The following is a 13,460-nucleotide window of genomic DNA, read 5'->3' on the forward strand; positions in this document are numbered from 1 at the left end:
ATGATTAATATATATATATATATATATATATATATATATATAACCTGGCCTATAATATATATATATATATAATATATATATATATATTTATATAATATATATCATCAAAGGTATATATACAGTGTTTAATAAGAACATGATGGAACATCGTAGGCTACCCTGTAGCTTTTAAACGAATAAAGTCCTATAAAAAGTCATTGTGTAATAAAATGCCTCCTATATAGGCTACACTGCTATAAACCCAACGTTTTTCTTGCAATATATACCTGTTTTACATAGAGGTTTGCTAATTATATGTTTAGGCTTACAAATCTAATAAGCAATTTGTTAATTCCATACAGGTAGACATTCGGCTACAAGCCATCTTCTCATAATGGCATCAAAATCCTCGGAAGAGCTTGATTGGAAGAGTATTGTCAATCCTTTTAAACCATTTATTATTAAACTGCACAATGACATCTGTCTCTTATACACATCTTATCTACAAATCGGTTTCTCCTATTTCGAATCTGCAGCTGATTCATAGGAAGGGCCATAGTTCAAGCATTGATATTGTTATCATTATCCTTGTCGTTATTGTTATCATATCAAACCCGTAATCATCATCATCATCATCATTATCGTCGTCATCTTCATCATCATCGGATCATCATCATCAACAACAACGAAGTGGTGGCCATCGGCGTCATCGTTATCATCGTCATCGTAATTCGATGTCATCATCAATCATCCTCGTCATTAGTCGTTGTCTTTATCACCATCATGATTATTATCGTTACCATCAGCATCATCAACATGGACGAAGTGGTGGCCGTCGGTGTCATCGTCGTCGGTGTCATCATAGTCAAATTATTTATGGTTAGTCGTCGTGATCGCAATCATCATTACCATCAACATAATCGTCGTCATCCTCACCATCATGATCTTCGCCATCATCAACAATATCGTCGCAGTCATCGTTAGTCGTCGTGTTCATCGCCTCCATGATTATCGTCATCGTCATTAACATCATATTTGTAGCCATCATCCACATTGACAAGGGGGTGTGTCAATTGTCATACTGGTAGTCGTTATCGTCATAATCAACATTATCATCACCATCATCATTATTATCATTGGTTGCGAGCGGTAACGAATCCAATAAAAAAATGCTAATCGTTTCGTTTCCGTTCCTTGGCACGTACTGGCCAAGGACATTTATTTCATCTTTTATATAAGGCCTTCGGCCCAAATAAAATATAATTGCTATTTACAGAGGAATGATCACTTCGACGTTTAAATGAGTGATAAAGAAATTTACATAAACAACTTATTGTATTGATATCAGTAGTGGACATTAATTGAGTAAACTTAACTTTGGATGGATTAACAATAAAATACTTGAATATATAATGTTTACCAATATCAGTGTAACAATAATATGAAACCCTTTTCGTCTCAATGTGAAATTTTATGGAAACTCTTTTAATCATAGAATAAAATAAAAACACTTAAAAAATGTATTGTAAAATATTTGAATTCCAGACAATTCATTTTATTTGCACTTTCAAATCACAAAAAATGACAATAATATCATATAATATATTATATTACACTACTTTAAAAATGCACACCTTATTTTAACATTAAATTCATTAAATTATATGTACAAATACGGCATACTACATACAAAAATAGAGTAATAATCACTTTAGAATTTCATGATTGCAGTAAAGTATTTTCGTATTTGTATTTATCCTCAGTGTAATGATTGCTCTCATGTAAAGAAGAACTGATGCAGAAATATTTAAAAAAACAACTTAAGGTATTGTATCTTAAACAATCTATTGAATGGTACCTGTTAGGAGAAGGAATTAGAAAGCGTCGACGGGATGACGCGTCTGACTGTGTGTTGACGATTAATGCGTGAAGTTCAAGGAAGTTTCTATAAAAAATTCAAAACACCGCGTATATGAGCTTAACGGTAGTATGTTCTTACACTGGTAAACACTTTTTCAAAAGCAATTTCTGCTAACGTACGGACGATAACTGTTTCGTAATTAATTAATTCATTTATTTCTATTTATTTAACTTAAATTCAACATTAGGAGGTATAGTAGATGCTTTTCATTTTAATAGTCAATGTTTAATGTCTTTTGTGATGATGGTGGTGGTGACGATGAGGTCTATAATCAAATCACTTGACCTCAATACTTCTTTAAGGTCTAACTTCCAACAAAATGTGTAGTATATAATTTTTATATGAAATATTTACCAAGACAATCACCTAACAGGATGACGGGTTTTGGAACATATATAATATAGTGTATTATTTACCCATTATTTATTATGAAATAAGAGAGTATAACAAGGCACCTCAAAACATGGCGACACAGAGCCAGACGACGCCATTGTTATAATCAACATATCAGATATATGGCTATTATAAAGATGCTGCAGAAGATTCATATATATATATATATATATATATATATATATATAACCTGGCCTATAATATATATATATATATAATATATATATATATATTTATATAATATATATCATCAAAGGTATATATACAGTGTTTAATAAGAACATGATGGAACATCGTAGGCTACCCTGTAGCTTTTAAACGAATAAAGTCCTATAAAAAGTCATTGTGTAATAAAATGCCTCCTATATAGGCTACACTGCTATAAACCCAACGTTTTTCTTGCAATATATACCTGTTTTACATAGAGGTTTGCTAATTATATGTTTAGGCTTACAAATCTAATAAGCAATTTGTTAATTCCATACAGGTAGACATTCGGCTACAAGCCATCTTCTCATAATGGCATCAAAATCCTCGGAAGAGCTTGATTGGAAGAGTATTGTCAATCCTTTTAAACCATTTATTATTAAACTGCACAATGACATGGTAGAGAAAGATTTGGAAAAGGCCAAATTCTGCTCAAGACAAAAGTTAGGAAGTGCAGTATTAGAAAAAATACAAACACCGCTTGAACTGTTTCAAAAACTGGAAGACTATAATATTATCACGGAAGACGACACTTCATTCCTGGAGCAGATCTACCAACATATTAAACACAATACCGGCCTACATGAAATACAAGAGTACAAGAGTATGAGAAAGAGGCACAGAGAATTTGAACGTCTCCTGGCTGTTAAAAGCGACCCGTTATTTGTTGGAAGAGACGATGAGCTAATGAGGATAATGAAGGCATTTGTGGAACTTGTGGAACCGGCAGGTGGGTGTTGCTGCGTGGTTCTCGCTGGTCCGCCTGGCATCGGTAAAACTAAGATATCCATCAAGACTTGTGCAATCTTCTCCGCCTACTTGAAGGATGGTGGCGTTGTTAAGTAAGATTTGGTATTGCATATTTTTTTTGTAACATAGGTAAAAATAAATTTAAATGTATTTACATCGAATCCGAAATTAGGACCGCGTGTTCGATGCGCTGAGCGAAGGGCCTTCCTTAAGCCCTGCCCAGACTATCAAATTGTGTTTACAAACATTTGACATTTGACATGCCTAAATATTGTCAGTGATGACACAAAATCATGAACACATAGCCGCATCATAAGTATATATGAGCATACAAACGTTCTTTGTCGAAGAAAATTTGATAGTGTGGACACAGATTTAGGTCTGTATATTTATTCGATTTCTGATTGTTTCGGTAGGCATCCGTATGTGAATGCAAATTAACTCTAAAAAGCCAATCACTCTATATTTTATGTTTTTATTTTCTTCATTACCTATTTTGTTATTGTGTTATAAATTGAAGTTGCTCTATAGTGATTCACTCACATGACCCAGTAGCAAGCTACAGTTTTTCAATAAGATTCAGAAACAAGTTACTGTACTCTTATAAGAATCAGTAGCAAACTACACTTCTCCTAAAAATTCCTGAAGCAATTTATGTTTTTCTGACTTTAAAACCAGTTACAAGCTACTCTTCGGGAAGCAGGTAGCCAGTCAATTTTCTTTTCATAGGATCAAGTTAAAAGCTAAATGTCCTCCACACATCTTACTAGCATGCTACCTTTTCCACATCAACTTCTATCATGAGGGCACTGTTTTCTCCTATTACTTAGAGTTCTACTGTAATTCAACATGAACTTATAGCTACCGTTTTTAGTCCAATTAATAGCAAGCTACTTTTTCCCCATAGGACCCAAACAGCAAACTCATGCTTTCCCAAAAGCACAAGCAGAAAAATACTATTGAAGATAGAGGCAAGCTACGGTTCTGCCACATATTTCAGTATTAGGCTACAGTCCTTTTATATTCCTTATACGAAGTAAAGACTTATAATAATAATAATGTATAATACAAACACGTATATATTTGGACCCCAATGGAAATAAGTTTTTGATATTTTAAAACTTTCTTTGGGTTACCATAAGAATCAATAACCGTCGGTTGCTCTTCATTATATGCATATACATGTATTTTGTTTTTGATTTAAAGAAGGTTTGTGATTTTATTTCCTGAATAAAAAAAATGAAATTAATTTTGCAGCAATGCAATGGTAGCATTTCTACAGCACTACCATCAGGCGCTAAATAAAGTTTCTGGGGATGAGTTTTTTGTGTGACTTTTGACCTCGTTTCTTTTTAGTGTGTTTTCATATTTACATCTATGTTATATCTTGTAAAAAATATGTTAAGAGACCTTGTTATTTAATTGATTGCTGTTGAATGTGGTTTTTAATATATATATATATATATATATATATATATATATATATTAATGTATATATTTTTAGGTCTTACCTTGTGAATTTGAGGAATGTGGCATCATTTGGCGCGGCTGGAGCAGCCATCATGAATGCAATTGGCTTTAAAGAAATATCGCCCACCACGTTTCGTATCGATGATTTATTGCAATGGATGCCACCAAAAGATTCAGGTATTAAAATGTCTAAATTAAATAAAATTGTTATTAATATAATTTTGTAACAGTAATTGATACTTTTGATGCCGTTAACTACAGGTAACCATCGCGTCTTTTTCATCACCATCATAAACATTATCACTATCAACATCATTCATCACATAACCATCATCTTCAGTATTCTTAATATCTAGAATCTACAGTACATCATCACTGTCCTCATTGTTCTACCCAGCAAATATAAACAAACGTTATTAAAACGTTCATGAACGTTGTAAATGTTGTGGTTATGTTATGTAAGAAAATAACGTTAATACAGCGTTGCATCAGCTTTTCCAAAATAATTTACTTAGAAATAACTTTTGCTACACATACACAATACATACTCATTTTTCTTGAGAGAATTCAATAATGTTGCAGCTATTAATCATGGGATTTTGACACATAGGCCTACATTCCCTGGCAGAGAGAAACTACCATTGGTAAAATGCCTTGTAAATCCTTTTATTTTGTGTGTTTTCAGAAACCATTATCTATTTAGATAACGCAGATGATATTCTTAGGCCAAGAAGTACATCACGTGATGATTTCACGAACTTTCTTTGTGAATTCCTTGAGGAAAGTAAACAGCGAATAAAGTTTTTGATTACTACCAGGTACAAGATTGATAGTGACGTCCTAATTGAACGTGAAAACTTCCATCAACTTGATCTAAAACCACTTGAGTTATCAGATGCTGAGAAACTTCTACTCCGCTCTTCTGGGATTCCCAGCCTAGACGATGGATTATGCACTAGTTTGGTGTCTGTGTGTGGTCGTAACCCACATGCAATCAGAGCATTGGCAAGCCGTCTGAAACAGGGGCAGATCAAACCAAAGAAATTACTGGAAATTCTGCAGAAACCTGTTCCAGATAGTCGGATTCTTGATTGTCGGTACCAAATGAACATGACAGAGGATGGTCAGGAGATCGAGCAGCAAGAAAGTGTGCTCAACTGCCTTCGTGTTTTATTTAATCAACTCGATAAAGATTCAAAGAAATACTTAATCAAGTTGTCTGTGTTTCCAAGTTTCTTTTACGAGGAAGTTGCAACCGTCATTCTTGATGAAGATGAAAGTATGATTAGTTTGTATCTGCAGGATCTCTGTATCTACGGGGTATTGGAATTCGAAAAGCTTGACCAGTTCGTAAACATTGCATCTGGTGCAGGTAACTTTAACCAGTACAATTTACATACATTGGTGAGAATGACATGTGCAGGTGCAACAAAAGAAGATGACTCTCTCAGAAAACTTAGAGACACAGCGATGGCAGCGTTTCTTAAGCACTACCATCAGGTGCTAAATAACATTTCTGAAGTTGCAAACATGAATTTTAAGGAAGGTCTTGAAATGTACCAGAACGATAAAGTCAATTTGATGCAATATATTGAGCATGCAGCAAAGATCCAGTCACAACAAACCGCTAAAGAATTGGACTTTTCTAAAGAAGATAAACGATATCTCATAATCTCGAGTTTGGTTGATGCAGATCGAAGATCAGAATATTTTAAGAACGCTTTAGCTAAGGCTGAAAAGGAGAAAGACGGGATCACTTACAGTTTAATGTGTGCATGGCTTGGTGAACAGTACATAAGCCAAGCTAAGTTGGAGGAGGTGCACGAAATTGTAGACAAGGGGTTGACAACGTTGGAAAAACTAAACGCCAGCGAGAAACATCATAAGAATGCAATGATAGCTAAGGCAGCCTGTTTGTACGTAAAAGGGCGAGCATTTGCTGACCAGCGAGAGTACAATGACAGTCTGGACTGTCTTCAAAAGTCGTTGGATATACGAACGAAACTCGAGGGAGATCACACGATGACTGCTCGCGCTCTTAATGCAATCGGTAACGTGTTTTATCTTCAGAAGAAACTTCGGGACGCCCAACGCTATCACGAACAGGCATGGGAAATGATTAAAATTATTACAGAAGGCAAACCTGAACTGCATTTGGATTCCTCTGTGTATATTATGAACTTGGGCGCCTGCTTCAGAAGCTGGGGTAATCGGCACATGGATGCAAACGAACCAGAAAAGGGAGAGCAACAATATAAAAAGGCTCTGGAGTGGTTTGATAAGGCCTTAGAAATGCAGCACAATAGTTTCCCTGGGTTGGAAATCGAACAAACGGCAAAGATCTTAAAGAACAGGGCGCTTTGTCACTTTGAATTGGAGGATTACAGTGAAGCATTACCTGATGCAGAGAAAAGCTTAAGAATTATTCAGCGTATTTTCAAAAAAGAAAACCCAGAAACAGCAAGATGCCTGTACTTCGTTGGCACTACTCATCATCACATTGGCAAGAAAATACTGAAGTCTACCGAAGTTTCAGAAGACGAGAGAGGTAGGCTGGTCTTACCATTTTGACATAGTATGGTCATAGAGAAAATAGAACACAGTCATATTTTCTCTATGGTATGATGTATTGGTTTATTATTTGTCTTATTTTGTCTGTTTAAATGCTGAACATGTAGATATTATCCGTTTGGTTGTCGTTTTATTTTACACAATAATAACATAATAGTTATGTAGTGTTGTATTTTCTGCTGAATTATTTTTGTATGTATTTAAAATTACTGAAATAAAAAAAAATAATGGCCACTGATCTTTTATAAGATTATGTAATGATGCATCCATCTCTCCTCCGACTTGACAGATATCGTCTGAAACTTGTACAATACTTTGAAACAATCATTTTATGTGGTAAAAGTACTCAAGATAAAATATTCAATTAAGTTGTTAAACATTCCAAGTATCAACTCTTTTTCACATAATAATTATAAAAATGCTAATTATCATTCTTATTCTTATATGCCTACTTGTATAAAAAACAGCACAACAGTTCTTAACTTTATTATATTATTGTATGGCCTTTACGGCCCCAAGATAAATTATCTTGAAATTGTTCGTTGAATTAGTGTTGATCGATTAAATACAATTCGCCTTTTAATTCGAGACCACCTTTTGGACCTGAAAATGTTGGTGGCCTCGGGGTTCAATCGAAGATTGTTATTGGGTTCTTTAAAAAATTGGTCTTGAATTAGAGATGTCCATTAGTGTGGTGGTAAAGTGGGGATGGGGATGGTCATGACTTGAAGGGTGTTCAATGCATAATTGATTCCCTGGTTTTTGGAAAGTTATCATTTTCATTATCATTGTCATCATCATCATCATTATCATCATCACCAATTTCAGTATTATCTACGTTATTAATATTATCAATACTGTTAGTATTTATATTTTCTATTATATTTTTATTTCATATTATTTTTATTATTCTTATTGTTATTATTGTTATAAATACTATAACTATCTTTAACATTATTTTTATTATTATAATTTAAATTTGTTTTTATTTCAGCTGATGCTCATAAAAACTTTGAAAAAGCTTTGAAATTCCTCGAGGATGCTTACAATATGGAGCACAAACTAGGACCCGGCAGACAAAGCCAAGACTACGAAGAACTGAAGAGGGAGATAGTGGATGTTCTGAAATCCATGGGTGAAGACGAAGATCCGATTGTCCGGTGGGAACAACGATTTGCAGTAAGCTTTTATTTTTTTGCAATATGATTATTTCGCTCTTTTTTTAAACGAAGGCAATTAACTTAAAATATTATCTTTTCATTATGTTAAAGGAAACAGACAAACAGAAACAGAGTGAGGTATATAACATGAGTTATGAGAAAGTTGGGCCACCCACATCATCACTAGCCACGCTCAGAGACGATGCTTCGGCGGAAACAGGAACACCTCCTGCAAAGAAAGGACTTCAAAATTGTCACATCGCTTAAAATTTTGCATGAGAAACTTTCGACGGTTAAACGTTGTGTAAGTTTATAGTGCAGGAGTTCTCATCACATAAAAAAGGCCTATTTATTCATTCGCTGCTATGGTATCAAAATACTTTAATTACCCTGGTGTGCTGCTCCACCCATTGGGTTGGCAGACGAAAGTAACTGGCATCGGTTTTCCGGGTAGAGGGATCACCATTAGTGGTGCAGGAAATTTCTCATGCCTGCTATGGCCGCCATTCTGAATTCAAAATGGCCGCCTCATCATAAAAATGACTGATCCCTATATCTTGACAACGGAAAATCGTAAAGACTATAGTTTGTGCTCTCAAATGTGCTCCCAAAACCGTTGGTCATAAAGACCTAGTTATGGCCTCAAATTGTTTAGAGTATGCATGTTCCTATTTTCACTAATGCAACATGTTGCCCAAAGTGACCGGAAATGACATTTATGACTATTGACTGTATATAACTTGCAGTATATCCATATCTCTATAACCAATAATCATAAAGGCCTAATTTTGGCCTCTTTTGACTCCTTAAACCATAGTATAAATTAAAAAGAATATTGTTTTATGTAAAATATTATAGGAATTATGGGTAATATTCAAATTTGGAGGCCATTTTGGCGGCCATTTCAAATTCTCCAAGGGTAAAATAAATATTACCCGGTGGAATATCAATCTGGACCACTTGTAGAGCCACAATCCACTGAAAAAAATTATGCACCAAATTTTGGACGCTTAACCACCATGGCACCCAGACTATGAACGCGATATGTTCATGGTATGGAGCGCCATGAACGTGAAGTTTGGCAGATACCGGCACTACCCATTATTATTATTATTATTATATTATATTTTATTATTTATTTATTTATTTTATTATTAATATTATTATTATTATTATTATTATTATTATTAATGTATGCAAGGTACGTAAATGATGTAGTAAGCAAATAGGTATCAGGTCTGCGTATTATATTCCTGTTCGTTTGATGTGGTAAATGTTAGTCCTTGTATAATCCTTAGATAATGTGCTTTGTGTTTTAGTGATAGCTAAATTCAGATTTGGCAGCCATATTGGCAGCCATTTTGGATGTTCACAGAGGCTTAAATTGACATTTGGTGGTGGCAATGTATTTTGACTTCTTAAACTATAGTATAGATAAATATTGTTTTATGTAAAATATTATAGGAATTATGGGTAATATTCAAATTTGGAGGCCATTTTGGCGGCCATCTTGGATTTCTCAAATTCCCTAAGAGTAAAATAATATTACCAATATCAATCTGGATCACTTGTAGAGCTACAATCCACTGGAAACAATTATGCACCAAATTTTACACGCTTAACCACCATGGCACCCAGACTATGAACGCGATATGTTCATGCTATGGAGCGCCATGAACGTGAAGTTTGGCAGATACCGGCACTACCCATTATTATTATTATTATTATTAATGTAAGGTACGTAAATGATGTAGTAATTAAATAGGTATCAGGTCTGCGTATTATATTCCTGTTCGTTTGATGTTTTGATTTTTTAGAAAATATGATTTGTGTTTTAGTGATAGCTATTCTTAGGCAAATTCCTAAACCTTGGTACTGTAACGTAATCTATTCTTTCAGCAGTATTAGCATAATAAATCACATACGTTGGTACACTTATTTGAATTTAATTAAAATTGTAATATTTTGCACTGGTTCTACCTAAAATTTACATTCTATTTTCGGCTGTTAGGTTTTATGGTAACGTATTTAATGTAAAATTGTATTATGGGAAGGCGTAATTTTATTTAGAGGCAACATTTATGTGGCTATTAACCGAAATTTTTATATGCATTCCATTTTTTAGCTGATAAGTATTATGTAGTGTATCAATTGTTAATTTTAAACCTTGAACCGGTTATAAGCATTTACAAATATTATTGGTTTTAATAAACCTTCTAGTTGATGTAGCTCAGAAACTGACCTAAAGCTCCGTCCACACTATCACCTTTTACGTCAAATATTTTGTGATGTGTCCACATGGGCGTGATGATGTCATATTACCCCGAAATATGGTCACATCACGGAGTGTCACGTAAAGCTTGATAGCCTGGACAAAGCTTAAGAGTGAAGCATGATTCAAATATCCAGGGGTGTCGCCAGGATTTGCCAGGCGTGGTGGGAGGGGATTCGAGGTCCCGACGGTGGGTGGAGGAGGAGCCAATGTCGAGAGAGAGAAACTTGAGCGTGGTCGGGTGTCGCTCAAACTATTCCAAAACTGGTTCATGGCTGAAGCTCCCTAACTCCCTAAAATTTTGATAATTTGGTGGATTGAAAGCTTTATTTAATCGATTTTAGTGTCTACTAAAATGTAGCAAATTTTTATCCCTGACGAATTGTGGTATTTCTCCCCGACGGGGGAGGAGAGAAAACTCTTCCGGACAGGGGGCCCTTACCCATCCCCCCTGGCGCCACCCCTGCAAAAATCGTGTGGTTGCAAATATGATAGAAAATTGTTTGACATTTAATAAACGAATGGTGGACTGGAGTAATGTGAAGCTATTTTTTATTGTATGTTCGTCTTTTGATGAATAATTATAAGGTAGCAATTTGAATAGGTGTATACAGATAAGTAATTGAATTTATTAAAACAATAGAAACAATAAATATGAGAATGATAATAATAATAAATAATGTTCATGATAATAATATTAGTCATATTGACAGTGATGATAATAATGATGATAAAGGAATAATAATAACAATAACAATAATGATGATGATGATGATTTAATGTTCAAGATAATAATATTAGTCAAAATGACAATGACGATAATAATGATGATAAATGAATAATAATGACAATTATAATAATGATGATGATGATGATATAACAGTAATAATAATAACAGGCATAATAATAATAATAATAATAATAATAATAATAATAATAATAATAATAATAATAATAATATCTCTATATTTTTCTGCTTTGTATTGTACAAGTATTTTTATGATGATGATTTAGAAATACATGTCAACAGCTTAGCAGCTAACGATGAGTATTAAAATGATTGTATTCATTTCAGAAAATGAAATGTAGACATACGACAGGAGCGTTAGCACCATTACAGTTATGACGCATTTAACTCTGGGTTGACGCCTATTAGTAGTTCATTGACAAATACACTCATATCGCACAGGAAAGATGTTAACCGGAACCAAATTAAATCTGTAATAATGTACGTTAACTGGTGTGTAATTCATATACATGTTATATTTTCACATTAATTCAACATCATTAGCCGTAGCAGAGGTACACCATTCATTAGCATTTAATGCTAATCGCGACGATGATCTTGACGACGGCGCACCTTTCCACTAAGCCCCTTCCCTTGGATATTGTTGCTAAGGTCCCACAAAACGGACATTTTATTAGCTAATTGTGAACATAATAAAAATGATAGTTGCTGTATATAATAAACCAGACCGCTACGACTCCTATGCAGCCATTGGTAAAATTTATAACACTTGTGTCGGGTGCTTGTAATAGTACATAGCGGGGCATCAATCCACTGAACAAATCGCAAGATATAGCACTCTAAACTACAAGATGCCTTTTTATAGAGCATTGTTTCGTGACAAAATTATTTCTCCTCGCCAGTGAAGGTTTGTATATTTTAAAAATTCTAAATAGCAATGTGAGGAGCTTGTTAATTCCCTAGAGTCCCATATTATTATTTTGCGAGGTCAGCTAACTCCATCTCTGAATTTTATCATCAAATATACATTAAATAATCTACTGGCGCTAGATTTTCCCGAATCTTGGATGAAGGGGAAGTAATACAGTCCTTGTGTATTGCTTTAAAATTTATCCAATAACGTTTTCAAATATAGGGAACATTATAATGACCAAAACTACATATATACAAAAATTCACAAACAATGGGTTGTTTAGAAATTCAGGTTTGCTTGTTTACAAACTTTCGACCAGTTAGTGCACATGCAACGGCTGCAAGGTTCATGTTTAACTTTACATCATAGGAACCAATAATGAAGCGTAGGCCTGTGGCCGGCGCGTCAACGTCATATTTGCATGACGTATATAACTGCGAGTTGACGTTTATTGCGTCTCGTAGAGGTCGTTTATTGACGAATCGCATAGCTTTACCGGAAGTTCCTACAGAGCTAAGCACACTCTAAAATATCATTTGGAACCACAATATTTGTAATATTGTACGTTAACTGGTGTGTAATTTATTTATTTTTATATCTTATCACTTCAATTCAACATAGGCTAGTAGAGGTTCACGAATCCAATGCTTTTGCATTAAAAAAATCTAATTTAAAGGGATGACGATGAATAATAAATATAGGGATTAGTACCAGGTTAATACTAAGCCACAGTATATATACTGTCTCTTATACACATCTAGATGTGTATAAGAGACAGATGTAGACATACGACAGGAGCGTTAGCACCATTACAGTTATGACGCATTTAACTCTGGGTTGACGCCTATTAGTAGTTCATTGACAAATACACTCATATCGCACAGGAAAGATGTTAACCGGAACCAAATTAAATCTGTAATAATGTACGTTAACTGGTGTGTAATTCATATACATGTTATATTTTCACATTAATTCAACATCATTAGCCGTAGCAGAGGTACACCATTCATTAGCATTTAATGCTAATCGCGACGATGATCTTGACGACGGCGCACCTTTCCACTAAGCCCCTTCCC

At 34.3% G+C, this 13,460-nt stretch overlaps 1 protein-coding gene across 3 annotated transcripts; it reads left to right on the forward strand.

Annotated features, from left to right (window-relative positions):
- The first annotated feature begins 644 nt into the window (after window positions 1-644).
- Window positions 645-11,376, forward strand: LOC117109304. 3 transcript variants are annotated; one of them, XM_033251576.1, is made up of 7 exons: window positions 645-858; window positions 1,743-2,090; window positions 2,781-3,342; window positions 4,755-4,897; window positions 5,406-7,268; window positions 8,286-8,470; window positions 8,563-11,376. In XM_033251576.1, the coding sequence occupies exons 3-7, from the start codon at window positions 2,813-2,815 to the stop codon at window positions 8,716-8,718; spliced, it is 2,877 nt and encodes a 958-aa protein (XP_033107467.1). In that variant the 5' UTR covers window positions 645-858; window positions 1,743-2,090; window positions 2,781-2,812; the 3' UTR covers window positions 8,719-11,376. The 3 variants fall into 3 exon arrangements, with proteins under 3 accessions (XP_033107467.1, XP_033107468.1, XP_033107465.1); XM_033251577.1 differs by having other exon boundaries at window positions 1,743-1,804; XM_033251574.1 differs by lacking the exon at window positions 645-858 and having other exon boundaries at window positions 1,165-2,090.
- Window positions 11,377-13,460: the final 2,084 nt, after the last annotated feature.

The sequence above is a fragment of the Anneissia japonica genome, unplaced genomic scaffold (assembly GCF_011630105.1).
Source record: "Anneissia japonica isolate Jap-2015-1 unplaced genomic scaffold, ASM1163010v1 scaffold287761_len698747_cov189, whole genome shotgun sequence".
Classification (NCBI taxonomy): domain Eukaryota; kingdom Metazoa; phylum Echinodermata; class Crinoidea; order Comatulida; family Comatulidae; genus Anneissia; species Anneissia japonica.